This window comes from Mycteria americana, unplaced genomic scaffold, assembly GCF_035582795.1.
Source record: "Mycteria americana isolate JAX WOST 10 ecotype Jacksonville Zoo and Gardens unplaced genomic scaffold, USCA_MyAme_1.0 Scaffold_53, whole genome shotgun sequence".
In the NCBI taxonomy this organism is placed as follows: domain Eukaryota; kingdom Metazoa; phylum Chordata; class Aves; order Ciconiiformes; family Ciconiidae; genus Mycteria; species Mycteria americana.
Window position 1 is genome coordinate 685,661 of NW_027445639.1, and position 27,377 is coordinate 713,037.

The 27,377-nt window shown below is 67.6% G+C and overlaps 2 protein-coding genes across 4 annotated transcripts in view; one reads left to right on the top strand and one right to left on the bottom strand.

The window, feature by feature from the left end:
* Positions 1-677: 677 nt before the first annotated feature.
* The window catches only part of BOP1 (BOP1 ribosomal biogenesis factor), a 69,657-nt gene continuing 42,957 nt past the window's right edge, over positions 678-27,377 (bottom strand). For both annotated transcript variants that reach the window (XM_075490359.1, XM_075490360.1), the window contains exons 4-16: positions 7,305-7,459; positions 6,919-7,036; positions 6,713-6,814; positions 6,156-6,368; positions 5,400-5,561; positions 4,922-5,002; positions 4,393-4,462; positions 3,072-3,204; positions 2,429-2,609; positions 2,022-2,310; positions 1,775-1,859; positions 1,209-1,316; positions 678-987 (exon numbers count right to left, since the gene is read on the bottom strand). In XM_075490359.1, coding sequence (XP_075346474.1) covers positions 834-987; positions 1,209-1,316; positions 1,775-1,859; positions 2,022-2,310; positions 2,429-2,609; positions 3,072-3,204; positions 4,393-4,462; positions 4,922-5,002; positions 5,400-5,561; positions 6,156-6,368; positions 6,713-6,814; positions 6,919-7,036; positions 7,305-7,459 — 1,851 coding nt within the window. In that variant the 3' untranslated portion in view covers positions 678-833. The remainder of the gene's footprint in view (positions 988-1,208; positions 1,317-1,774; positions 1,860-2,021; positions 2,311-2,428; positions 2,610-3,071; positions 3,205-4,392; positions 4,463-4,921; positions 5,003-5,399; positions 5,562-6,155; positions 6,369-6,712; positions 6,815-6,918; positions 7,037-7,304; positions 7,460-27,377) is intronic.
* On the top strand, positions 15,201-25,340 carry SCX (scleraxis bHLH transcription factor). 2 transcript variants are annotated; one of them, XM_075490365.1, is made up of 2 exons: positions 15,201-16,100; positions 17,853-18,326. In XM_075490365.1, exons 1-2 carry the CDS (start codon positions 15,582-15,584, stop codon positions 17,931-17,933), a joined length of 600 nt encoding a protein of 199 aa, XP_075346480.1. In that variant the 5' UTR covers positions 15,201-15,581; the 3' UTR covers positions 17,934-18,326. The 2 variants fall into 2 exon arrangements, with proteins under 2 accessions (XP_075346480.1, XP_075346481.1); XM_075490366.1 differs by lacking the exon at positions 17,853-18,326 and adding an exon at positions 25,151-25,340 and having other exon boundaries at positions 15,211-16,100.

Genomic DNA, 27,377 nt, shown 5'->3' on the forward strand with positions numbered 1-27,377 from the left:
CCCAGCCCGGGTACGGGGCTGGGACCTGCTGCAGCCCAGGAGCCACCGCACCCCTGGGGCTGGCGCATGGCGGGGCCCAGGCACCGCGGGATGTGCCCACTGCTGGGGGCACCAGTGCAGGTGGCCGGTGATGCCCCCCAACTCCCCCTGCCATGGGGGAGTGGGGGAGTGGGCTGGAACCGGGGCAGGGGCAACTGGAGACCCTGGGGAGGGCTGAGATCAACTTCATCCCATCCTCTGCCCACCCCGACCCTTCCATCCCTCCATCCCACCACCTGCCCCCCCATCCTCTGCCCCCCCATCCTCCCCCCACCTGGGGTACTCCGGGGAGGGAGGGACGGCGACGTGCGGCCCGGCTCTCCAGCACGCAGCCACTGTGGTGGGGTGGCTTCCCCACAGGGACGGGGGTCAGCCAGGGCTGGGACCGGACAGGTCCTGCCTACTCAATACCACTGTGTGGGAGCAGCTCTCCTGGCCGGGGGCCGCGGTGAGCTCCGGGGCCAGGCAGCGATAGCGAACACCGCAAGAGCTCCGGGGAAAGGCAGCCGTGCCGGCCGGAGGGCACCGCGCTGGGCTGGGGGAGGCAGCAGCAACGAGCGGGTTTTGGCAGGGGACCCGTGTGTCCCCACGGCCTCGGTCCAGCCCGGGCTGAGCCGGCAATGCAGGACAAAGCGGCGCAGGGCTGTATCCAAAAGAGTTTAATGAGAAAGGCCCCAGGAGTCTGTGTGCAGGAGGGGGAGCGACGTTCCCGGCAGAGCGCGGTGGTCCTGGCGCTGCCCCGCGCCCGCAGGGTGCTGGTGTCGGGTTGGGGGTGCGCGGGCCCTGGGCAGCAGCTACGTGTAGAGCCGGACGGTGCCGTCGGCGCCAGAGGAGAAGACCCAGGGCTGGGTGGGGTGGAAGAGCACGTCGAGGACACCCAGGTCCAACGTCAGCACGTGGCCCTTCAGAACCTTCACGGGCACCAGCAGTGGGTTCTGCAGCAGGTCGCTGTGGTGGAGGAGACAGGTCAAGGCAGGGCTTTGGCTCCCTCCCTCTGACCTCCCTGGGGTGCCCCCAGAGTCACCCCACAAGCGCTGCTCCCCCCAAGGTGCAGGCAGCACCGCGCCCTCCCTGTGCAGCAGCTCCTCTAGGGCTCCGCCGTGCCGCGGCTCGCTGGAGGAGAGGGGAGCCGACACCGAACCCCCGTGGCTTCCCCCCCCCCCACGTACTTGTAGACCATGCCGTGGCAAACGATGACAGTCCCGTCGTCGGAGCCCGAGGCGAAGAGCGGGTAGCGCTTGTGGAAGGCCACGCTCCGCAGCGCTTTCTTGTGGTGCCTGCAAAGACGGTGGGCACGATGTCAGGGCAAGGGGTGGACGCTCGGCCCCCGTCCCGACCCTTGGCCGGGGCGCTGGGTCTGCGCACGGCCAGGCTTCACGGACCCCAAGCTCTGCTGTGAATGACCCCGAGTATGGGAGGGGAGAGGGCAACTGGGACAGACTGGGACCTGCTGTGGGCAGCTCAAACCAGCCCAGCACCTATCGCCATAGAGGCTTTGCCCTGCCCCGAGCGCCGGGAGAGCTGTGGTCACCGTCCCCCACCCCGGCACACGAGAGCCGTGAGACACCGGCAGGCTGGGCAGGGATGGCTGCTCCTGGCACAGCCCCGACGAGCTCCATCCTCCTGCCAGGTCCCAGGAGAGGGAACGGCTCGGGGAAGAGGCCGCGTGGGGCTTGTGGGGCTGCGGGCAGGTTAACGGGGAGCAGCCAGAGGCTGGCCCGGGCCCGGGGCTCACCGCAGGAGCTGGTAGGGTCTGGTGGAGAGGTCCAGGTCGAACCAGGCCAGCTTGCTGTCGTAGCTGCCGCAGATGATGTTGTCGCCTGTGAGAGGGAACAGGGTATTACGGGGGTCACCAGCAAACCCCGCGGTGTCCTGCCAGCAGCCAGAGCCCTGCCTGCGCCCCGGGCAGCCCGGCTGAGCAGGACGCTCTGTACCGGCTCACAAGACCTGGCAGCGCCTTGGGGTGCACGCAGGCCACGTACCTCCAGGGTGGATGGCCATGCTGGACACCCACTTGCAGTTCGTCATCAGCTTCTTGGTGAGCTCCTGCTTGAGGAGGTTGTAGACGCGGACGTAGCGCTGGGTGGCCACGAAGAAGTAGGGCCGGATGGGGTGGAAGAGCACGCACTGCACCAGCCCCTTGCTCTTGCGGAAGGGGTTCTGGCTCCAGCGCTTGCTGGTCTGGTGAATCAGCACTTGCATGTTGCTGTTGTCAGAGACGACGCTGGCGAAGTAGTCGCCTTTGCCGTGCCAGGTCACCTGCTTCACGGCCTGTGGAGAGCGGGGAGGGAGAGAGCCACGGCTCAGACCCACGGCGGGACTGCCCCACGCCTCCCCCGGGAGCAGGACCCTGGCCAGCCTGGCTCCCGCGGGGCCTCCCCGTCCCGACCTTGCTGTGCTGGACGACCAGCCGGACGCCTTTGCCGTGCTCCTCCGCGGTGGCCGTCACCCACTGCACGGGCTGGACCCGCTCCTCCTCCGGCGCCACGTAGGACTCGAGCAGCTGGTCGGTGGCCCCGTAGAGCAGCTTGTCCCCGAGGCAGGGGTTCACCAGCAGCACCGACTGCTCCCTGCAGAGTGGGACGAATGCGTGGGTCAGGGCACGGCCGGGGAGAGGAAACCCCTCTGCAAGCCCTGTGCCGCCACGGGACGGCCCCAGCACAGGGCCAGGGCCACGGGGAGGGACGTGTGGGACTCTGCGAGCAGTCAGGCCCTTCCGTAGGCCAGCAAAGAGAGAAGAGGGCGCATACGGGGGAGCTCTGTCATAGCCTGAATGCCCCAGGAAGGATGGTGGGGACTGACTGGTTCCGCCACAGAAGAATGAGGGCCACCAAATGAAGCGGGAGGCAGCGTCACAGCGAGCAGAGGTGGCTTTGCACACCTCAGCGTAGCCGTCCTCGCTGCTGGGGGTGCCACGAGTTTACAGGCGCTCCTCGGAGGCTGGACAGGCTTTGGGAGAGGAAATCCTGCAACTGCTCCAGCTCGGGGAGCTCCTGGCTGGCGGACGATTAAGGCCACGCTGGGACACTCACACGCAGATGGCCACCAGGCAGATGGTGGGGTTGGGGTTCCAAGCGACGCTCTTCACCACGCCGCCCACGGGCAGGGTCTTCATGCAGCGAGCCGTGCACACCTCCCAGAACCGCACCGTGCAGTCATCGGAGCCTGCAGGACAGGACGGCGTGGGCCAGGGCCAGGGCCAGGGCCAGGGCCAGGGCCAGGCACGGCTCCCCCCAGGGACGCTGCACCGGGGGCTGCCATGGCTCGGCTCAGCAGCACGGGGCTCCGGGGCACGTCCCCACGCCAGAGGGGAGAGCAGCCCCGTGCCGCGCAGCACCGTCCCTGCTCGCAGTCTTTGGGGAGGAGCACTGGGAGCAGCGAGAGGGACGCAGCAATGCCCCGGTGCCCGCGATTCCCCGGCAGCTTCTCCGCACGACGGCAGCTCCAGCACCACGAAGGCAAGACGTGATCGGGGGCTGCTGCCGAGAGAACAGGCCCCCACCCCGCTCCCTCCAGCACCGCGCCTCTGCCCACGGTCCCCCTCCTGACGCGCACGGCTCCCGGCGCAGCTGCCGTGCTGGCAGCACGCCTGGCTCGGCTCGGCACGGCACGGTGCGGCCCCGTCTAGCTGCGAGATGCAGGCGGCTCCCCGGGCAGGCAGCTCCCCGGGCAGGCTTTTCCACGGGCAGGCGTGGCAGGAGCAGGTAGCCAGCGGTGTGCGCGTGTCCCCGCAGGTCGGGTTATTTTTAACGCCTGATTTCAGCCACTTTCCCAGCCCGGGGCCAGGAATTCCACGTTGTGCAACCAACCGACACCGCGGCCACCAGGAGCTGGCAGCCTGGAAACTCCAGCGCTATAAAAAGCACATGTGCCTTTGTGGGCTGTTAAACTGCCATCTGCTCTCAATCTCCAGCCTCCGGCCGGCCGCACAGGGCTCCGCGTTTACTCCTCCTGCCTCACTTTCTCCACTGCTGAGCGGGAGGGACGCAGGCTCCTGGGTGGGGTCCCGAGAGCGGCTGGAAAAACCCACGGAGCTTTCTGGAGGCAACGCGCCTTCCCGCAGACTGGGGGACACACGCTGCCGGCTCGGGCAGCCGCGGGACTCCCAGGGATGCTCCCAGCCTCCTGCCCAGGCTTCCCCCACAGCCGCGCACCGGTGGAGGGGGCTGGCAGGCTCCCCGGCGCCCGACCGCTCACGGGAACCCCGGCTCTCAAACGTGCACAGGGCGGCAGCCTGGCTGCCCCGAGCCCCACGCTGGCACGGGGTGACACCGAGACCGGCTCCAGCGCTGGAGCCAGGCCAGCGGTGCCCGGTGTGGCCGGGATGCCCCGGTCTGGGCGGCGAATCCTTACCTGACACCAGCCACTGCCCGCTGGGAGAGATGCTGAGGCAACGCACCAGGCTGGTGTGCCCACGGTAGACCTGGGGAGGGAGACGGGAGGAGGGTGAGGGCCCCACGCAGCCCAGCGGCTCCTCTGTGGGGACGTCCCCACACTGCCCCGGGCTCCTCAAGGAGGCAGAGGGGGCCCGGGGTCGTTTGTGTCTAGAGGAAAGCAGAGGTCTGGTGCCACCGACCGCCCTGCGTGACCAGACCCGGGGCCCCTGCTCTTTTCCTGGGGCAGGTCCCCTGCTTTGCCCCTCCGCCACGGCACGGATCCCAGGCCCGCCTCACCGCTGCGGGCAGGACCCCGCTGCTGCCTGGCTCTGCCCGGCATGGGCTGCAGGGCAGGTCCTCTCCCTCCAGGGCAAGCAGGCAGCAGCTGAGCCCAGAACAGCCGTTAGGGGTGCGTGGGCACGCCTGGTCTCACCAGGACCGGCTTGGGCACAGCCCACTGCCGCGGGCACGCACAGCAGCCCCCCCGGCTCCGCGCGTCCACTTACCAGGGCCTGGGTGGTCGGGAAGGGCTGCAGGTCCCGCGGCTTCGGCAGCTTGGGGATCAGGTCCTCCGGGTCCACGTTGACCTGCGAGAGGCAGGCAGTGAGACACGCCTCGGCCCCCCGGCGCTCCGCCGGCACCGGTGCTGGTGCCCTGCGTGCACGGGCTGCGCAGCCCCCGGGCAGGCTCCGGCCAGAAAGCCCAGGCTCGGGGCTCTGAGCCAGAGGGGGATCCCAGGACAGCGCTTTTGTAAGCATGGGCACGGCCCCCGTTCCAGCTCAGGAGCTCTGCAGCGAGCCGGGCCTGGCGCTGCGGGTAGGTGAGGGGCAAGAGGCCCGTAGGAGCAGCAGTTTGTGCCCCAGAGCATCGCGGTCCCCTGACCAGCTGGGTGGCATCGGGGCACGCACAGGCTCGAGCAGGGACCAGTCTGAGACGTCTCCAGGACACCCGGGTGAGGGGTGCTGGGGTAGGAGAAGCCCTCACCCGCATTTTCCTCTGGCGCGGGCAGAGGTAGAGGTCCAGGCAGCGCTCGAAGCGCTCGTGGATGAAGCGGGAGTAGGCAGGCACTGCCCGCAGGCACCGGTACTGCTGCGGCACGAAGTTCAGCTTCCGTTCGGCCGGCTCCTGCTGCTCCCAGGCCAGCTTCTGCGGGGCAGAGGGGACCTGGGTCAGCAGGGCTGGCGGGACCCCTGGATGGCGAGGTGCCGCCGCCCCAGCCCCGAAACACCCCCCCGAGCCCAGCAAGAACCATCCTCGAGCGGGTTTCTCGCCGGCCAGCACTGTGCTGCTCCGCGAGACACCGCGCTTACCCCCTCTGCCCCAAGGCCCCCTCTCTGCCTCCAGCCGAGCCCTCCTCAGCCTGCCGGGGCTTTGCTGCCTGTTTTTGCCCCCCCAGCCCCCGGGCTGACCGTGCCTCTGGGTGCAGCGTGCCAGGATGACCCCCGCACCAGGACACCCCGCAGCAGCCTAGCCCGGAGGCTGCACCTTGCTGTCGCAGGGACACCCCGCTCCCTGGGAGGTGGCCCCCCTCCTGGTTTTATTCAGGGGAGCTGAGGAACCTTTGCTTTCATTTTCCTTGCAAGGTCTCGACTCATCTCGACGTGACGTGGTCTCCAGGGTGCCCCTCCGAGGTGCGGCGCTTCCCCCGCTGCCCTCCCCAGCACAGCCTCCCTCGGGTCCTGAGCTCCCCGTGCGCCCCGTGCTTTCCCCTGTGGCTCCCGGCCGCTCACCCCTCCCCACCTCCTCCTCGCTGAGCAGGTACTCGGGTGGGGGGTTGTAGGACTCCTCGTGCCCAGGCAGCTTCAGCTTGGGGGCTGGGACGTGCATCTTGTGGCGGCCCAGGATGGAGTTCTGATCCTCGTGGGCCCAGAGGTCGTAGTACGTAGGTGTGTCGTCCTTGGGCTTACGGGGCTTGATCCAGCCCATCTTGATGGCGTGGACTAGCTTGGAGACCTGTGGGGCAGGGAGACGTCAAGCCCAGGAGCCACAGGACTCTGCAGGCTCGGGGAGGAGGAGGCGTGGGATGTGAGGCTGGAAACGAGAGCCGCCGAGCACAGCTCTGCAGCCCCGCGAGCCCAGGACTGGAGGACTTGGCACGGGTTTACACACGGACACAAAACCGCCGCAGCAGGAACAGTCGTGGGGGTGGGTGGGCCACGGCAGGGACAGGAGGGACTGACGGACAGAACAGCCGCAGTCACCAGCCTTCAGCGCCGCGGTCTGCGTGGGGGCTCCAGCCGCAAGCAGAGCTTGGCTTTGCGCTCCCAGCTCACCCAAGGTGCCGTCAGACCTCTCACCTTCTCCTTCTCGATGAGGGAGGGGATGAAGCTCCGCTTGTCCGCTGGGCGATTCGTCACTGGGTGGATCATGACCTCGTGGGTGAAGAAGTCAACGGCCGGCTGGGGAGACAGAGACCCCGCGTGGCAGAGGCAGCTGTGCTGCCCTGCCTGTGCTGGGGCAACCAGCGCTCGGAGCAAGCGCAGAGGGTGTGCCATGACCCTACCTCGTAGGGGTCGAAGTGGACGTCCCCAAACTGCCCCTTCTGGAGCCGATGCACCAGGTCCACCTGCTCGTCTGTCAGCTTTATGTCTGCACCCGTCATCTTGTCCTGGACCGTTCGCCTGCAGGGAACCGAAGAGGACAGGGTTAGGGCTGGACTGCAGCGTCCGTCCCTGACGCCGGTACAAGCCCCAGGACCGTGAAGCCCTGGGCTCCCGAAGCCACACGCCAGGACTCACAGCGGGATACCTCGAGGTCTGCAGTCTACAGCCCTGGGCTCCGGACAGTCGGGGTGTCTCAAGCCCCGGTGCGCACGCGTGCGGACACACGCGCTCCACGTGGCGAGCGTGTCACACCGCGCACCGACGCGGCCTTCCCCAACGCGCTCACCAGTAGTCGGGGTTCTCCATCTTCTCCAGGAACATGTCGAGCTCGTCCTTGTTCCGGATGGGCTTGTAGATCCTCTTGCCCTCCAGGTTGTAGCCGATGTGTGGGAAGTCCTGGTACCACTCCATGGGGATGTTGCCCACTGTGTTGCGAATGTCCTGGAGGGGAGCGGAGGGAAGCGGTGTGCGGGGAGGGCAGGGGACACCATTTCAAGCAGATGCACCCCTGGGTGCCAGGGGGTAAAAAGGAGGAGGGGGCAGGAAAGCTGTGTGACGCCCGGCCCCCTGCCCAGGTACAGGCTGAGCCCCGCTGCCTCCCCCTCGCCCGTTTGCAGGCGCTGACAAGCAGTAACGGCACCCGGGCACTGCTCTGCCTGCGGCTTGTCGTGAGGATGCCCCAAGCCCTCCCGGCGGGAGTGAAGCAAACCCCGGCTGCAAGCTGCTGCCACCCGCTGCCGCGCTGCGCCGCCCCGGCACCCACGCGCCGCCAGCGGCTGGGGCAGGACGGGAGCAGGGCTGGAGAAAGGGTCCCTGCGAGGGGGAAAGTCGGGAGGGCGGTGACCGCACCCCAGAGCTGCAGCGGGGTGAGGGGGTCTGGCCCGAGAGCACGCCTCCCACCCCGTGCCCGGCACAACCCTGGGCAGCCCAACGCCTGCCCGGAGCTGCGCTTCGTTAGGGGACACGCGGCCCCTTCCTCCGCACTCGGGGCAGAGGACGCAAGCGTCAAGGTAAGCGGCGCCCGGGCTCGTTTACCGCAGCAGGAAGGGTTTAAAAACCTTTTAATGGCTCGACGAGCGGGAACGCCGGAGCGCGGCGTTGGCTGCAGCCAGGCTTCAGCTGCCTGCTGGAGCGTGCGGGCAGGGGGCTGCGGGCGGTCAGCAGCGCCGCGGCTGAGCACATTCCTGCGTCCGTCCCGCAGACAGGAGCGCGCCTCACATTTTCCGATCGCCAGCTGCCAGGCCTGCTCCCCCTGCACACGCACGCACGCGCAGGCACGCGCGCACCCGGCCAGCCGCTGCCTTTCTTGGCCGCCTGTACCGGCAGCAGGCAGCTGCCCCCAACCCACCGGTGGCTTCATCCCTCCCCTTGGCTCGCTGGCCACCGGGGTCCGCACGTGGCCACGGGTCCCACAGCTCTGGGGCAGGAGCAGCCCCTGGCATCACGGCGTGCTGGTGGAGCGGGCCAGCCGGCACCACGGGCACGTTTCCGAGATGCTGCTGGGCCCCACGTCTCCTGTCCCCGACACCGGCTGGGAGCGGGGGGGACGGCTGCCCCGGTCCCCGTGAGCAGCTCGCGTGGGGACACGCTGCGGAGATGAGCTGTCCCTGACCTGCCGCGGTCCCCGGACCGACGGAGGCTGGGGGAGATGGGGACGGAGGCAACATCGGAGCTGCTCTGCTGCCCTTTACGAGAGGCTGGGGGCAGGAACCAGCCCCTGAGGGGGCTCCGGACTCCCACCGGCTCCAGCTCCCCGGCGGGACCCGCCGCCCCAGCGCAGGGCTCGGAGGGCTCGGAGAGGAGCGGCGAAGACAAAGAGGCCCCAAAGAGCTCATCTGGGCACGGGGGACGGCTCCAGCTGGGGCCTGATGCCAAGCCCGCAGGCGGAGAGGGGGCAGAAGGGGAGGTTTCGCTCTGCACCCCCTGGACAGGAGCGAGGGGATGTTCGGCCAAGGGAAAGGTGGGAGATTCAAACCCGGCAGCGAAATTGCTCTCACTCAACCCGCAGCCCGGCAGCAGCTCTCGTGGCCGCGGCAAGTCGCCGAAACACTGACGCAGTCCGGGCGGCGAGCGGGCGCTTCTGTGGGCAACGCAGACCTCCAGACTCATCACCACTGACAGCAAAGCCACGGCGTGCCTCGGGGACGGGGCCCCCGCAGCCACACGAGGGCAGGACGCGACCCGACGGGCAGGGGCCGGGCAGACGCTGGGCAGGTGGTCCTGCCTGGCCCCCAGCGCCAGCCCCTGCTCCTCGCCCGCCCCGGCCGCCTCCTGCCCCTCGGGGCTGCGGGGTCGGGCAGGAGCGGGGAGCGAGGGCCCTCCAGCTTCTCCCAGCTGCCCTGGCGTTGCAGAACGCAGAGACCCCAGCCCCAATTACAGCCGCAGAGGGAGGAAGGTGTGAAGGCGACCTGTGCCCCGTACACCCCGCAGTCAGGGGTCACCCTTGCCCCGCGGCAGCATCTGGTCCCCATAAACGCTTGCAAACGACACGGAGCCTCCCACGGAAAGGCGCCTGGAGCCCCGGGAAGGCAGAGCCAGCAGGAGCCCCCGGGGCCACGCCGGGCCCATCCATCACTCTCCGAGCAGAGCCCGCGCAGGATGTGCGCGACCCCCCCCCGGGATCTGGGCAGGAATTTTCCCCTTGGTATCAGCGAGGGCTGGCCCGGTTCCGGGAAGCCGCTGCTGCACTTGGCCGGAGGCTGCATGCTGCTGGGGCACAGCCGAGACCCCGGGGGCTTCCCGGACCACCTGGGACTGAGCCGGCAGAGCCCCTGCATCTGCAGGCTGAGCTCCCCTGGGTCGCCGCCCTCTGCCGCTGCCCAGCTGCGGCTCGTGCAGACAGACAGACACCGGGATGTCGGCTCTGGAAGCCTCATCCTGCGGCTGGCAGCAGGAAAGCCGCTATCCAAGAGGCCTCCGGGAGCCCGGCGCAGGCTGCTCTGCAGCCGCCTGTCCCCGGGATGCCGCAGCACAGCCCCAGGAGATGCCAGTGAGACGCCCGACGCCCACAGCTCTCCTGGCCACAGGCGGCCACGACACCTCTGCGGTGGTGCCAGCTCTCGGCCAGGCGGGAGCTTACAGCCGCCGTGCCTGCCGGGGCTGGAGCTGCTGCCTCACCCGGGAAGGAGATTCCCGCAAGGAGCAACGGGGCAGCAGCCGCCGGCTCCCCGCGGGGCTGCCAGGCAGAGGCAGGAGTCCCCGCAGGCCCGGGGACCGCTGCATCCGACCGTCTGCTCACAGCAGCCCCTTGGACCTGCACAGGACGAGGGAACAGCGGCGAGGTCGGTGACAACCGACACTTGGTGCGGGCGCCTGGTCTCAGCACCGAGTGTGACACCGACGCTCCCAGGCAGCACAAGGCACGCTCGCCAGGCAGAGGCGTATGGCTGTCTGTCCGGCTGCACCCTGCTGCGTTTCTAGCGGAAGTACTTGCTCCTGGAGCGGCGGGCTCGTGTGCTCGCACCGCCGCACGGCTCGCTCGGTTGCGGGGGTCCCTGCCGGCAGCGGCGAGGCCGGGGACGCGAGGCCCCGGCAGGGCGGGAGTTCAGCAGCGCCGCACGTGGCACCGAGCCTCTGGGGAGAAGCAGGGGAGGGGATGCAGCAGTCCTGGCCACGCAGCCCGCAGGCAGCGATGCCGGAGCCGCGGTGCTTCACCTCCGGGATGCAGGCAGGCTGGGCAGCGACAGGCTGGGCAGCGACGGCAGCAGGGAGGGCAGAGAGGGCACGAGAGGGTCGGCAGCACGGATGCCCGGGTGATGAGACGGGTACAGGGATGCAAGCTGTTTCTCTGGGCTCTGTGGCCGAGGGATCGGAGCAGCTTTGCCTCCTCTGCCCTTTTTCCCCGATGCTCTCTTCACCCTGAGGAACACAGGCTACGGCTCCACTCGCATGGGGAAAGACTTGAGCGGGGCCAGCTCTCCAGCCGTGGCACGGCAGAGCAGGGCTAGCTGCAGCCTGCAGCTGGAGAGACACAGTCAGCGTAGAGACAAGCGAGTATTTTTAACAGCCCGGGCTGCTGCGCAGGGAGCGCTGCCCTGCCTGGAGCCTGGAAGCCCAGACTGGGCGTCTCTTCCCGAAGGCCGGCTCAGCTCCGCCAGGAGCTGCGGACTTGACGCAGGAATCCCTGGGCGAAGCTCTTGCCAGGAGCAGACAGGATCCCAGCAGGCCTGGAACATTTTCCCCTCAAACACGAGCCCCGGGGTCCCGTGCTGGCCACGCAGGAGCACGCCCCGGCTGCACGCTGCGAGGGCACTCGGGACCTCCTGCCCCAGCCCGGGCCTCCACGTGGGAGACGCCCCGTGCGGCACCGGCCAGGCAGCACCTGCCGGCACGGCCCGGCAGGGATGGGCTCAGCGCCGGCAGGATGCCCCACGCTCTCGTCCCGTCCCCGGTGCTTACGTGCCTGGCACAGACGCCCCAGTGACTGCTGGGGAGGACACTGGGAGGCCCTGACCGGGTGTCCCTAGCTCTGGTTGTTCTGGGGCGGGGAGCAAACCCCAGAGCGCTGACGGTGCCGTCGGGTAGGTCAGGACCGGGGTCTCGGCCCCGACAAAATCCCATAGGGACGTACACGCCTGAGGCCACCGCGGGAGGACGGCCAGGCTGCGGCTGCCCCTCAGGGCCAACCCCCAGCAGTGGGATCCACGTCCTCCCCCAGCCCGATCCCCAGCAGCGGGATCCACGTCTCCCCGCAGCGCGGAGGAAGGAGCAAATTCCTCCCAGACGGAGTTTCTTAACGGTGCCGAAGCAGCCCAGTAGCGACAACCCCGTCCCTCCCCTCCCCTCCGCTCGCCTCCCACCCACCCACCCACTCGGGCGGCGCGGCTGCCTCCCGTGTCGTTAACACATCGCCTCCGGCGAGCCGCGTCCCGCGAGCGAGCGCGGGGGAGTCTGGAGCCCCGAAGCGAGGGACTGCCGTCACTCAGCCTCACGTCTGGAAGTTGTTCTTGGATGGGCCCTGGGCATTCCTAGACGCACATTCCTGGCAGCTGGAGAGCCTCGTAGGAAAGATTCTTCTCTTGAAAATATCCGGTCCACGTGGAGGAGAAAGGGGACGGGGCAAGCTCAGCCCTCCCACCCCCCACCCCGGAGACCACGGCAGCGTGCCCGGGTGCCGGCGGGGCGCTGGGGACCACGGCGGGAGGGCGTCTCCTGTGCCCCCCGAGGTGACCGCAGCCCAGGCTGCAGCACTGCCGGAGGGGGCTCTGCACCCCCAGCGGCACTTCCCGAAGGAGGGGGATCCTCGAGGGGTCCGGCACGAGCACCGGGCACCCTCTGCGGGGAGGGAAGCCCTGCAGAGCCCGGGGTCAAGGTGTCTGCAGGAAAGCCACCCCGAGCACCCCGCGCTCCGCAGGGCTGTTAGCTGGGCAGGGCAGGTCCCGAAGAGGGGCAGAGGCAGATTTAAAAGGGACCACGAAAGCCCAACTCCACCGCGGCCCAGCGCCTCGGTCCAGGCAGCAGGGCAAGGCAGGCAGGCAGCCACTGCAGGCAGCACCTCCTCTGCAGCGGAGCAGTGGCGTCATTGCAGGCAGCCAGGCCAAGCTTCCAGGTAATAAAGCCGTGGCAGGGGATGGATCGCAGCGGGGAATTTCAGACTCCTCGGCCATGGCTCTGCAGCCGCGGCCTCCCCAGAAGAAGGCGCCTACAGCAGGCTCTGCTGACCTGCCAGGGCTGGGAAGACGGTGCCCAAATCGGGACATCATGGAAGCTCTTCGGGAAGCCAGGAGAGCCACAGAGCCAGTGGCTGGGACGCCGCGATCTCCAGCGCCGAATGCCTCTGCTTATTTAAGACCAGGGCTTTCCGAGCCCGTGCCAGGTCTGGTGCTCTGGCCCGACCCAGGGCTGAGCATCACCTGCACACAGGACCGCTCTCATCCCGGTCTGGAGCCGGAGGAGCTGGGCCGCGGGGAGGCGGACGTGCGTCTCACCAGGAAGGACAGCGCGGGGCAAGAGCCCAGGGATTGCACTTAGATAGAAGGTGCTAGAGAAAAGCAAGCTCATTAGCAGAGCTAAACGAAAGCAGATGCCTACGAGAGCCTGGGTTTCCAAAGCACACATGGTGAGTGCCCAGCACTGTGGAAGGAGATGACAGTGGCTTGGATTTCAGACTGCTGATTAACTGTGGTAGCGCGCCGCAAAGGTGAAAAACACTGGCTCGGAGCGACGGCACCCCGCGCAGAGCTGCGGCTGGGGAGCGCGCTCGGGGGCATGCGCTGCTCACCCCCGAAACAGAGGGGGAACCCAAGGCTTCACAGCAAATGGCAATTCCCATTTCTGGCCAAGTTAAAACGCCGCTTCTCAGCACACCGCACAAAGCCCGCTCGAGGGCTGCGACCAGCGGGGTCTCACCCGGCTGCCCCCGGGGCTGCGTGCAGGCAGGGCTGGGAGCTGCCGCTGCCGGGGATTGCCCGTCCCCTCCTCACCAAAAGCAGCCGGTGTCCCTCCCGCTGCCGAGGGCAGAGCAGTCCGTGGGGCTCAGCCTGGCCGACCCCGCTGCAGCCCCCCAGGCTGCGGGTTTGCAGTGGCCGTGCCAGGGGATGACGCTGCCCTGAGGGTCCCCCGAGCAGGGCCAAGTGGCAGGAGCTCTGCCGGGCTGGGGGATGTGCCTGGGCTCGGGGGAAGAGCAGGCTTTCCCCAGGCACCGATGCTCTCCTCCTGCAAAGGCAGAGCGTGCAGCTGAGGAGGGCACGCTCCCACTGTCACAACTCACATTTTACGAGGTTACGGGGCCGGGACAAGGCAGCCCGGAGCTGAGGCAACTCCCTGCCGGCTCAGGCACAACCTGCTCTGGCGCTCGGAGGTCCACGGGTTCCCTGGACCCATCCTGGGTGCGGGGTCCCAGCCCCACGCCTCAGGGACAGCTCTGTGGCTCGGGATGCTGTGGGGATTCCCGCAGAGGAGGAGGCCGATGGCCTTCACCGGGGCCGAACCTCCCTGCCTGCCCTCTGCCTCTGCAGCAAGGGACCAGCTGGGCCAGCAAGCTCCGGAGCAGCCTTGCAGCACCTCCGTGGCTCCGGGCCCACGATCTACGCCATGAAATCAAGCGGCCCTGGGGCTGCCCTGCGCCTGCCTGGGGCTGCCACCGAGCCACGAGCCTCGCAGAGCAAAGCCGGGGCCGGGTCGCAGGCTCTCCCCATGAGCCTCTAAGCTCCCCTGCAGAGCGCAGAAAGCCTCGGTTTCCTTTGGTCCCAGGTCTGGGCACAGACAGCCAGGACCGCCCCGCCGGAGCGGCAGCCGCTGGGGGCCCACGGGGCCCACGGCTCGACCCCCCCAAGCCCTCTGTCCCCAGAGGAGTCTGCTCGAGCCGCCCGCGTGGGCACGATGAGCCGGCACGGGCAGGGGCGCAGGGGGTGGTTTGGGGCAGGTTTGCAAAGCCGACCCTGCCGGCAGGTGCTGGTGTCTGGGGGCTCAGCAGAGCCGGCGCAGTTACGGGGACAGGTTACGGGGACAGGCTACGGGGACAGGAGCGGGCTCCGCACCCGCACGCACCTATCAGGCTGACTGAGACACAAGTGCTGATATCTGGGGAGGAAATTAAAGCACGTTAAAGCAGCAGGCGTGCACCAGGCAGGAGCTTCGGCGGAGCTGTGCCGGCGGGCAGCTCCTCAAGGGTTAATTCCTCCCTCTCTGCCCCATTAGCAGCGGCGGCAGCAGGATGGATTTGGTCGTGCTGCGGGAAGGGGAGGGAGGGCTCTCAGGGGTTCTCTTTGCAGGGACTAATCCCGAACAGGAGCCCGTCTCCCCAGCCCCGGCCTGGGGGTGACGCAGCCCTGTCCCCAGCCCTGTCCCCGGCGCAGGCTGCCCACGAGCCCCGCAGGCACGGGGCCAGGGGAGCCTCCCTCCCGCCCCAGCACGTAGGGTCCTCCGGGGACCCCTGGGAGCCCCCGCGGACCCCGCTGCCGGCGCCCCCCTCGCCAGCAGCGCCGTGCCCACCCAGGCCCACGCAGGTGACGGGCGAGGACGCCGCACGAGTCCCCGTGCGCCTGCCGCGTGCCGGGCCGGCGGCCGCGGCCGAGGCCCGCAGCTGGCAGGTGGACCGCAGCAAGCGGCTCCTGTCCTCGCCGGCCTGGCTGCGGCCCCTGGGCTGCGGGCAGGACCCCCGGCCGAGCCCTGAAGGGTTAAGTCCCCTGCGGGGATGGAGGGTGAGCTCAGGTAGGCGTGAGCCTGTGCGGCTCCCACTTCCAGAGCCAGAGCAGGGCTGCTGCCGGAGCCGGAGGAGGGGCCTGGCTGACCACTGCTGCTGCTATAAAACTCCCCGCTCCTGCCACACTCGGCGTCTTAAGATGCACATGTGTGGGGAGAGGAAACAGGCAGCCCTGCCTGCGAGCAGCCCTTAACCCCTTCTGCGCGGAGAGAGCCGGCAGGGAGCTGGGGAGGGGGACCCCCCGCTGCACCGCCTCCCAGCCGGAGCCTGCCCGGGGAGGGTGACGCGAGCCGGGGCTCCCCGGACCCCAGCGGAGAAAGCAGCATGAGCGCCTGGAGCTGAGGCCGCCCGCAGCAGGAGTAGGTCGGCAGAGCGCGGCGGTCCCCACGTGGCTTCCCCGGTGTCCCCTCGCCGCCCAACATGTCCTTTGCCATGCTGCGCTCGGCCCCCAGCCGGTACCTGTACCCCGAGATCAGCATGCTGTCCGAGGACGAGGAGAACGGTAGCGAGAGCTCCGGCTCCGACGAGAAGCCCTACCACCTGGACGCCGACGGCTACGGCATCAAGGCCAGCAAGCGCAGGAGCGGCAAGAAACCCAACCGGATCAACAGGGAGCCCCGGCAGCGTCACACGGCCAACGCGCGGGAGCGTGACCGCACCAACAGCGTCAACACCGCCTTCACCGCCCTCCGCACGCTCATCCCCACCGAGCCGGCCGACAGAAAGCTCTCCAAGATCGAGACCTTGAGACTGGCCTCCAGCTACATCTCCCACCTGGGGAACGTGCTGCTGGTGGGGGAGGCGTGCGGGGATGGGCAGCCCTGCCACACCACCCCCGCCTTCTACCACCACGGCGGCAGCAGCCCCCCTGCGCGCGACACCGAGAACTCCCAGCCCAAACAGATCTGCACTTTCTGCCTCAGCAACCAGAGGAAGCTGGTAAGTGGCCGCTCGCGCCGTCCCCGCGGGGCTTTCGGCTGGAGGGGGCTGCGCCGGCTGTGGCGCGGGACCCCCGGGCGTCCCCAGCCACGGCCGCGCGAGGAGGGGGTCAGGGAACGCCGGGGCACCGGCTACGGCTCCGCTGCCATCGGGCTGGTGCGAGCCGAGGGAGAGATGGGATGGCCGGGAGCGACGAAGCAGCTCCGGTGGGAGCTGCATCGACATGAGCCGGAGAGCACGCCAGACCCCGCAGTGAGCCTGAAACTCGGGCGTGGAAAATACGGTGCCTCCCTTCAGCACGTCCAGGTTTGCTGCTCAAAGCCCCCCGGAGCTGCGTCCGAATCTCGCATGCGTTTGCTGAAAAGCAAAGGGACGGTAGAAGGGGAAACCCTCTGAGGGCGAGAAACAGATTTTAGGAGCTGGAAATCAGAGGCACAGGGAAAGTAAATCTGGAAAGAGTCTGCATCTCCCCTCCGGCAGAGTCCAGGCAGCAAACGGAGAGGCGAGAGCGATTTGGGCGCAGGGCTGGCCGCAGCCGGGGCTCCCAGCCCCCCGATGCCAGCGGCTGGCGGCAGGGCCGGCTCCCCGGGCTGGTCCGTCTGCCTGGGCGAGGGCCGCGCTGGCTCTGCACGCCCACCCGTGGGCCTGGTGTCCCGGGGAGCCGTGCCGGGACAGGGGTGGGGGGAAGCCGAGGCCGACGCCACGGCACGCAGCTTCCCCTCAAGCACCCCGGAGAAGCGTGGGGACCAGCAGCTCCGCCCCACCGGCACTCGGGAAGCGGGACGGCTGTCCCAGCTTGCCAAAGGCACCGGCAGGTTTCCACCGCCGAGTGGGAGCCGTAACGTCCTGGCCAGCCCGGTTCAACCCGGCGTCCCCCGCTCCTGGCTCTCGGTCCCACGCCTTTAGGGGAGCGCTCTCCCCCCAGCGTCCCGGCAGGCAGCACCGCCTCGCGCCAGGACCAGCCTTCCGGCAGAGGCTGTCTCCGTGCCCGCTTGGCACCGGCACTGGCCGACGCCTGCCGTGCCGGCCCACGGCTCCAGCGGGGTGGGCACCACTGCCCACGGAAGGTGAGGGGGCCGGAGGAGTAAGACACAAGTCCGGCAGCCAGACGAGGAAAATCCAGCTTCAGCAGCAGCTCTGCCGAGGCTCCGGGGGCCGTTTGCGTGACTGCCACCCACTGCCACCCACTGCCACCTCCCCGGCGCAGCCCTGCCTGTCCCAGCAGACCTTCTGCGGTGGCGGGGGGAAAGCAAACCCCGCCGCGGTGCCGTGCGGGGCGCGGCGGCGCGGTGCGGGGCTGCAGGCTTTCTCGGGGCTCTCCCGATGTACGGGGCAGCTCTTGCCACGCGTACGCAGCCACGGGGGAGCGGGGACACAGGGAGGAGGCGGCTGTCACGCGTCTCAAGCCCTGCTCAAGAAGGCTGTGCCCTGGGTTTCAAAAACCTGTTGGTCTCCGGCACGGTGCAGATGGTCTCCAGTGGGGTGGAGGTAAAGGAGGGAGCAAGAGCCGAGGCAGAGGCGTGGGGACGGCAGCTGGAGCCATGCATGCAGGCTCCACCATTTGAACCCGTTTAACCCCAACGAGTGACGCCCTGAAGAGGGAGAAGTCTTTGTTAAGGATTCAAGGCTCATTAAGCACGAAGCAGTGGCGGTAAAACCAGTCACGAGCAAACTCTGACAGCTTGAGTGTTTCAGAGCAGGAAAGCCCCAAACCCTGTTAATCCCCCTTGCACGTCCTTTCCGATTCACTAGAGAAGGAGGCAGAGCCGGGAGCAGGAGGCAGGAGGGAACGATGTCCGGAGTCTTTGCATCTGCTGGGATTTACACCGCTAAATCTTAGGCCGTCAAAGATGAATACACGGGGCTCTTTCTGTTTGGGCAAGTGGAGACCAAGTGCTTCCCCTGTCCACAGCTTTCATGAGCACCAGTGTCAAATTCTCCCCAGTGGGTGAGGGATGCAGACCACCGGCTGCGAAGTGTCCAGCACACTGCTCCAGCCAGTGCTATCCCAGTTTAACTACAGAAGCTGCAGGTGGGGAAGCTCCTACAGGGCTGAACTGGAACACTCCCCCGCCTTCCAGTTAGCAGCCTGTTCGGAAACCTCCTGTAACAGCTTCAAAGATCAAGTTCTCTGCCTCTTTTGCTGGTATTGCCACTTTTGCATCGATTCCAATACCAAATTCCCATTGCCACTTCTGCATCCATTCCGATAAATTCCCATTGCCACTTCTGCATCGATTCCAATAAATTTCCATTACCACTTTTGCATCGATTCCGATAAATTCCCATTGCCACTTTTGAATCGATTCCGATAAATTCCCATTGCCACTTCTGCATCAATTCCGATAAATTCCCATTGCCACTTTTGAATCGATTCCGATAAATTCCCATTGCCACTTCCGCATCAATTCCGATAAATTCCCATTACCACTTTTGCATCAATTCCGATAAATTCCCATTGCCATTTTTGCATCAGCTCCCAGCACGGATTCCTGTGCGGGGGAAAACGCCAGGACTGGCACGTCTGTGCCAAGGCGCGTGGCAAGGATAAGCCGTGCAAGACTCCTGGGCCAAAATGGGCCACCTCCCTTCCTGCAGCTCTTCTGGATAAAACCTCCCCAAGATCAGATCCTCAGCGGCCGTCCAAGGGGACAAGATACTTTGGCTTGGCTGAGAAATAAGCTAGGTCGGGCTCATGCTGGGAAGAGGGGACTGAAGAGACCGTGCCTAAGCAGCGCACTCGCTCTGTGCTTGAGATTTTACGGCCAGATAACAACTCGATAGGTTTTATTGTGTGTTAAAGAAATAAAATAAACCATCTTTTATCAGGAAAGGTATTTTGACAAATGGTGAGGAAATGAAAGCAATCTCCTCTGGAGCTGCAAACACAGCGCAGCTGGGATCTCACAGCCCGTTTGACGTCGGGTGGAAGGGACCCTGCCTTGGCTCCGCAGAGCCAGATGGCCACCGGCCCGTTCAGGAGAAGCCAGCTCCACGCGAGGCCACTCGCCTCGCCTCGCGCCCGAAGCTGACCCAGCGCCAACGTGCGTGGCGGCTCCAGCCCTCCGCCCCAGCGCTTGCAGGCTCGCGAGCTCAGCAAGCGGCGGCACGCAGCTCCTCGGAGACCCCCCTTCCCTCGAGGGAAGGAGGCAGAGCCACTTCTCCTCTCCCAAACACACACACGCAGCTTCGCTCCACGCTGAGCTTAGAGGAGAGCAGCTTGGTCGTATCAGAATACAAATTGTCACGCGTTGCTTGGTGCTCAGGTCAAAACAGCCCATCCATCCCTGACAGAAAGGTCTGTTTTTCCGCCATGTCTTTTTGCTCACGTGTAATGATGTCGTTTCAACCAACGCGACCTTGCGGTACGTGATTCTGTCCGCCTCCGGCTTTCTAGGCTTTGCCAAAGAAAGGGTAACCTCAGGAGGGATCTCCTTCACGGTACCCCCAAGCGAGCCCCCGCACCGTTTGCCCCTCTGTCACCAGCGCTGCCCGTCCATTTTGTGCCAGACGTGCCGCGCAGCTCCCCCGAGAGCCGGCCAGCCTGCGGTGGGAGACACCCCAGCCTGCAGACGCCTGCTGCGGCCGGCTCTCTGAAACCCCCTCCTTCCCAAAAGGCCCAAGACGCGCCATGCCTGCCCAGCTCCCAGCCCTTCCACAGCCTCCGGCCGTGCCGGGCACACCGTCTCCGTCCCGAGCCGTGGGAGGCTGCACCCGCCCCGTGACTCCGAGGGGAAGCCGACGGCACGGCTCCCCTCGCTAAAAGCCTGACACACTCTAGAGAGGCAGGAGACGGCACGCGCGGCGCTGCCAGCGCGGGCAGAGGCCGGGTGCCACCTCGTCCCCAGGCACCCTGGCCAGGCAGGCAGGAGCACCAGGGAAGTTGCGGGTGAGCACTTGTGAGCAGGACCCGCTGCAGGGAGGGGAGGAACGGGACGGAAGGCGTGAGCTGCTGCGCAGAGGCTTTCTAGTGCGAGGGGTCACAGCACAGAGCTCGGGCGGGATGCTTGGGCTTGCTGGCTGCTGTGGGCACCCCAAGGGACGGCCGAGTAGGGCAGCCAACTTTCTGCGAACCTTCCTAGCCGGGCCTTCGCCTCATCCCGCTTTTGCTGGCCAAGCAGCACCCCGGTGGGCAAAGGGGCTTGCCCAGATTCATGCTGCATGACTCAGCCTCGCCTCGCACCCAGGCGTCCCGCCGCCGCCGCCTCATCCCAGGGACTTTCCCATATCGGGCTGAAACCAACACCATCTCCCTGGAAAGATCCTTCTTTAAAATGAGTCACGTGTAGGTGTCTGCCGCCCGCCGGGGACGGCTGAGCTCTGCTAAGGGGGCTGCTCAGGCTCGTGCCCCGAGATCGAATCAAAGGGTTAAAAACCTGCATGGGGACAAGGCCTTGGACGATGCCCCAGTCAGGGCATAAGCAGGAGGGAGGTCACCAGACCGGCAGGAGCATCACGCTTGCCGCAGGCGCTGCAGGACAACGTGTGGGCGGGTGGCAGTGACGGATGGGACGGTCCCTGGCTTTGCTCCTGGAAGCGAGCGCTGGGAGAGGGGGCCCGGGGCCACGGTGCCCCGGACACGCCATCCCTGCCAGCCCGTGATGGGGCTTGTGCTTCTCCAGGTTTTCCTTTGTGGCTGTTGCCTGTGTCACCGTCAGTGACACACACAGTGCTGGCGGGGGAAAACCAGGACGTTTCTCCTCCAGTGACCGCAGCGGCGGGGAGAGCCGCTGGGAACAGCCACGGCTCGGGGCAGCTCGCGGACCGCCTGTGCTGAGGGGTGGACTGGGCTCGTTTAAGTGCCAAAAAGCCCAAATCCAAGCAAGTCCAATCCAAATCCTCTCGCTGAAACTGCTCCGGGGCTGAGGACCCTCGCAGTATCCTCTGCGTGCCAGCAGCGCTCACAAAGCGCTCGTCCCCACTGCCTGCGTGGCGTAGAGCTGTAAAGGACCGAGGGGCGAGCGCGCCTGGGGACACGAGACGTGGGGGCAGAGGGGGGGTCACCCCGAGCAGTCAGTGCCGGGATTGCACGCCGGTTAAAGTGACGAGGGACGAGCGTCCAGCATCGGCCGCTCTGTCTTCTGGAGCGGGAGCGTGCATTTGCACGAAAGCAAACTGGGGAGGGGGCACCGAGACCACCCGGGATCTAAAAAGCGTTGCAAGAGCGACCACGGCTGAAAGCCCCAGCCCGTTTCAGGCTGTGCGGCGGGAGCAAAGGCTGCCCGCACCCCACTCGCCGGAGGGCTGACCTGTCCCGTCACCCATGGGGCAGGAACAGTGCCAATGGGTGCCCCGTCCCTTCCCCACCCACAGCGGTAGCAGAGCATCCAACCCCAGCCGGCAAAGCAGAGCGGTCTGCCTGCTGCCACTGCCCCCGCGGGCACGCACCGGGGGCCTCGGGAGAAGCTGGCGGGACACGGGGGACAGCCAGGGCTCTGTCCCATCCCTGCCCGCCCTGTGGGCAGCGGGCTCCCTGCCTCCATCTCGGGGCGCGGGCAGAGCGGTGCCGAAGCCTCCCCTCGACGTGAGGGCAGGACGGGCGAGGACAGGCTCTTCTGGGAGCCCGGACCCGCACAGACCACACAGCCCTGGGGGGGCCGGATCGCCCCACCGGGGCAGCTCCGCCAGCCCGGGCCGCAGCCCCTCGCCGGGGGCCCACGGCACGAGCCCTCTCCCCTGATCTCGCGGCGGCGCGCCTGCCCCCGCCAGCCCTTCGGAGGCGGCCGGGACCCCCGGAGAGGGCAGGCCGGGGTCACGGCACAGACCTGGCGTCGATCCCCCGGCACCGCCAGCCGGGCGAGGCGTGAGAAAGGAGCAGCCGAACCTGGGGCACGGCAAGGCTGTAAAATAACCCCCGCGGCCCCCGGGCCCCCCTGCCCGCCCCGCGGGGCAGGCGCCGCTTGGGGAGCGGAGGGTACGGAGGGGCATCCGCTGCGCGCGCACGCCGCCCCGTCCCGCGCGGAGAAGCCGGAGGGGAGCAGGCAGGGGATCGGCGACCGCCGGCTTTGTGCAAGGGGCCGGAGCAGCTCCAGGTCCCGCTGCCACCCCCGAGGGCAGAGCAGGCGGGCAGGGAGGGAAGCCCCGGTGCCGCAGGCCGGTCCGGCCGCGCCGTCCCTCAGAGGATGGACGCTCCTCGAGAGGAAGAGGGGAGGGAGGAGGGCGATGGCTGTGCCGACCCCGGCTCCTGCAGGATGCCCGCCCTGCCTGGGGGCACATGGGGCAGGTGTGGCAGCAGCGCTGCGGCAAACTCTTCCAGACCATCTCCCAAACCGGCTCCGGTCCCATGGAAAGGGAGCAGGGAGGAGTTCTCAGCAGAGATAAATGCAGCAGGGCAGCGGGCTGGAGCAGAGCAATGAGAGGATCGGAGGTTTTCCTGGGCGGCTGGGACAGGACCCTCGGGAAGGGGAGAGGCGGCCGTGCAGGAGGGTGGGGGTCTGGGTGGGGGTCAGCCTGGCCTGCAGGGACCCGTGGGGCTCGCCAAAAGGGGCGGGGCTGGTGAGGAGCCCTGTCGGCGCAGCCGGCGTCACCGCGCCGAGCAGGACGGGACAAGGCGGGCAGCGGCCGAGCTCCGGGACGGCAGCGCTGGCGTGCTGGATCCGGCTGAACCGCCACCGACAGCCCCTGCCGCAGGCGCAGGAGAGCTCAGCAGCGCCAGCGGGCACGGGAGGCACCAGGTCACAGGGGGGTTCACCGAACGGACCTCGTGCGGCCGCGGGCGCCTGCCTCAGCCCTGCCGAGCAGCTCCGAGAGCGGGTCGCTGCCGGCTGTTAATGCTCCGTCCCTCTGGAGGCAAAATGCTGGCAAAGGTGTTTGAGGGCAGCCTCGACCGAGCGGGCTTGTGATTCAACACTAAGTGAGGAACTCGCGGCCTTCGTCGGGGTAAGAGCGGCTGGGAGGAGGGGGATGATGGGTTTGGGCAGAAGCAACCGATCCGGTCACCCGCCGCTTGCCTGCACCCCTGGGTTTTATTGCTGTTGTAGCAAAAGCGCTGGCAGCCACCGCTCCTGCGGCAGGGAGTGCCACGCTGCATGCAGCCGAGGGCAAGTGCGGGAAGGGCTGAGCCGAGCCCCGCAGCGGGTGCTCTGCGCAGGGCACGGGGAAAGCCGCCCTCGCTCCGCTGTAGCTGGCAGCGCCCTGCGCTGACGGGTCTGCGGAGGCGACTGGAGCTGCAGGGCACCCAGAGCCGTCCCGTGCTCGGAGCGGCCGCTCCGGTCTCCAGCGCAGGCGCGGGTGAAGCTACGCCGGGGCAGCGCCAGGGCTCGGCCTCCCCGTCCCCACGGCCGAGCCCCCCTGCCCTCGCCCCAGGCATGGCAAGGAGAGCTGGGGAGCTCAGCGTCCTCATCACGACGGCCTTTCCCCACCAACGCTCCCCACGTCCCTCCTGCCGCGACCCAGGGCAGGGTCACCCTGCCACCGAGCCCACGGGACAGCCAGGGCTCGGCGTTAGCCAGCAGGGACGGGAGTCTGGACCCGCCCGCAGGTTTGGTGTGAAAAGACCCATAATTTGGGCATGGGGTGGCATGTCAAGCGGGGAGCGCCGGGCTGTAGGGACAGCGACGGTGCCGGGGAGCGGAGGGCTCCGTGTGCACCCCAAAAGCCTTCTGCAAGCGAGGAGCCGTGAGCGGGCGGCGAGCTGGCCAGAGCCACGGGGCAGAGCCCAGGAGCTCCGTGCCTCGCCCCAGCACCGTCCCCCGCTCCCCCCACGGTATCTACAAGATGGGACGGCTCCGCAGCCCTGTAATTTACTGTTCCTGCTGCACTTAATGGCAGCGGAAAGGCAAGGTGATAGGGGAAAAAATATGAGGCGGGATTTTCCGAATCCCCATTTCCTCTCCAGACAGCACAAGAACTCCTGGGGCCTGAACATCTGGGAAATTTAATTTTACCATTTCTGAGCTGAACTCCCCTTCCCCTCCCCTCCCCTCCCCTCCCCACCCCCGGTAACAAAGGAAGAGTCAGAGCAGGGGCCGCACGTGCAGCCGTGGGGGAGGCTGCACCGCAGCAAGTCCTGCGGACCAGCCCAGGGACGCGGCCTCGGCCCGGCCACGCTGGCAAGCCACAGGCCAGCAGAGGAGAGGTGGAAACATCCCCTAACACCTGGTCCCTGGGCGGAGAGACCTGCCCCCAACCCGGTCAAACCCCAGACGGCCGCGAATCCCATCAAACTGGAAAGGAGAAGCACCAGCTCTGCCCGCGCGCACCTGGCTGGGGCAGCGGCGGTGCTGGCGGTGCTACCGGTGGCGGCGGCGGCGGTGGTATTAGTGACGGTGGTGCTGCCGGTGATGCTGGTGGTGGTCGAGGCGGCAGCGACGGTGGTCGTGGTGGCAGAGATGGTGCTGGTGGCGGGGGGCTTTTCTGGTGCTCGGGGAGCAAAGCCTGACTCGCAGCCTGGCTGTCACCGAGGGGCTGGCCGGGAGGACTCGGCGATGGCACAGGAAGGTTTCCTGCAAGCCGTGGACGGCGACCAGACGGACAGGGACGGATTGGTGTTTTCAAGGCCCCAGCAGAGCACACAAAGGGCCTGTCTGCAGGAGCTAGGCTGCAGGAGTGGGATCGGAGAGCCCCGAACCGGGCGCCGTTAGCGACAGTTTGGGCAGCGTAGAGGGTTTCTGTCCCGCCGCTACCTGCGTCCAGGGAGAGGGCTCGGGAGGCCGGCGGCTGGACGAGTGACCGTGGTGGGGGCACGGCGCAGCGGGGTGGAAGCGTCGGGCGTCCCGAGGAGGGCAGAGGGGAGGCGGCAAGGGGAGTCCCCCGGCAGGGCCAGGGCAGGGCAGGGGAAGGCACCTGCAGGAGCAGGGCTTTGGGGCGGATGCAGCTCCTGCTCCGGCTGACCCCTCCGGACCCCCAGATAGACACGGAGGGATGACGATGATGCCTCGGGAAAGCTGCCCCACAGCTCCCGAGAGCCGTCGGAGCGGAGCTGCCACAGGCCCCTCCTGCCAAGCACCGGCACGGGGAGGAGCGAGAGGCTCCCAGGCTGGAGCCAGCGTGCTGGCAAAACTCCCAGCCCCAGGTGTGTTTTTTTAACTTGGCCTTCTCCTTCTCTGCAGAGTAAAGACCGAGACAGGAAGACGGCGATTCGGAGCTAGATGATCATAGTTTTCAGGAAGGACAACAAGGAGGAGCAGAAGGAGGAAGGATGGAAAAGCCACACACACAAAACCACAGCCACGGACACTCCTGCCTTCACCCTGCTGCTGGGGAGAGCTGCACGGCGTCACCCCGGAGGACCTTACCCTGACCCGGACACGCGCCTCGGGAGAGGCCGGCCGTCCTCCCGGCTCGGAGGGGTGACCGCAGACGGGAGGCGAACACGGATGCGGCGGCGGCGGCAGGACTTTGCAGGACTGCGCGTGGCGGCTCGGAGGAACGCTCGCTGCGCAGGGACGCTCCGCGACGGCGCAGGCGACGCGGCCGCTGCCCGGAGAGCCAAAGGGGCAGGGGACCTGCTCCGGGCCTCCTTGGAAGGGGAGTCCCTGCCCCGGTCTCTGCGGATGCCACTCACGGCTGCTCCCGGGGGAGAGCCGGCACTCGGACGTGCCCCGTCCCAGGTCTGACTTGAGCAGCGCTGGTGAAACCGCTTACGGAAACACCCTGCTCTCCCCGTCCCCTTCCAGCTTTGAGCCACTCCATCCCCTGAACTCTGAGTCCTGGGGTGCTGCATTTGTTGAGTTTAATCAATACATGCTGGTGTTTCATGTCATTGATATGATAATATAAAGCCTGAGCAATTTGTATAATTAAAAATGAATATGGTTCAGACTCACGGCAGGAGCTTCCTTCCATCCAGAGCCCCCGACCCCCTCACGCAATAAACCTCTGGTTTCACCCGCACCCACGCTGGCTTTAGACACCGTCCGGTCACCAAGCGGCCGAGCTGCAGCTCGAGCTCGGCTGCCCCGGCGCCGGGCACAGCCCCTCCGCCTGCCCCCCTGCCCTCGCCACCGAGCCCCAGCACGGGGTCCGGGGGGGAACCCCTCCCGCAGGGCGGCCCGGGGCGAGCACCGACCCCCACGTGCCACGGTCAAACCCAGCTGGAGGACCAGGTAAAAAGCAGGGACTCGGTGAAAACCAGATGCTGCAGCTGAGCTGAGTTTCCTGGGGAAATAAATTACACACATACGCCACAGCATCTCGGCGCTTGCCGGCGCTCCTCCAGGCAGCGCTCGCTCCGAGATTTCACGGGCCTCTGGCTGCGGGGCAACGAAATGCTCCTTCTTATGTCACCAAAGCTGTGTCCCGAGGTTCTAAAAAGCGCGAGATGGAGTAAAGGTTGAGCCCCGGACCCCTCGAGCAGCAAGCGAGGGGCTGCTCGGCTGTCGGCACGTCTGCGAGCCCCTCCTCGCTCCCTCCCGTGGTTCGGGAGCCCAACGGGGGCGAGCCCCGGTGCCGAACGGCTGCTGAAGTGTGGGGCCCCGGTGGGCCGGGGCTCTGAGCTCTGCCGGAGACAGGAGCAACCCGCCCTGCGTGCACCAGAAACGCTGGCCTCTCCCTGCCCCGCCAGCGGTACCCAGACCTCCTCCGAGGGACAGGGGCTGCCGGCCGCCCCGACCCCCCCGGGAGCCCTCTCTGCAAGAGGGACCCGGGGTGCTCTGGCACCAAGAGGGTGCTCCCCACGGGACGCCCAAGGGCGCTTGCCAGCTCAGCGGGGAGAGGCACGCCGGCACCGCGTGCGTGCAGGAGGGCTGGGGGAGGATGCCGGGAGAGAGGGATGGAGAGGAAAGAAGAGGAAGGCGGCAGGCGGCGCGGGGCATGGGGCAGCGGGCTCCATGTCTTGCGGCGGGGGGAAGGAGGCCGTAGGCGGTGCTCCTCCTCGCAAACCCGGAGAAGACCCCATGGCAGGCGGGGAGCCAGCGGACCACGGCACACCCCTTGCCAGCGCTGGTGAGGACCCGCCGTGCAGAGGGGCCCAGCCTTGACGGCTAAAATGCGCCGTGAAGCATCTTCCCACTCAGCACGGCACGGAGCCGGCCACTGCCGTGGGAGCTGAGAGAGGACGGGATGTCAAAGAGGTGTCAGCCAGCGTCCTGAGCCCCCGGGGACCCCCGCACCCCGTCCCCGGCTCTGCAGGGGACATCGTCTCTCAATGAGGGGGACCGCCGTGAGCCCCAGAGAGCCCGGTCCCCTGGGACCCAGGGCGGCTCCACGCCGGTCGCAGGCATTCCCCAAAGGTAACCAAAGGCTTTTGCGATTTGCCTGGGAGGAATTACGAGGGCCGCGGGCGGGCCTCGGAGGGGCTGGGGGCCACGCTCTGCAGCAGGGAAGGCGAGCGGGGAG

Coding starts and splice junctions, on each gene's coding strand:
- SCX (XM_075490365.1), top strand. CDS start 15,582: ATGTCCTTTGCCATGCTGCGCTCGGCCCCCAGCCGGTACCTGTACCCC. Junction 16,101..17,852: donor TCAGCAACCAGAGGAAGCTG/GTAAGTGGCCGC, acceptor CCGATTCACTAG/AGAAGGAGGCAGAGCCGGGA.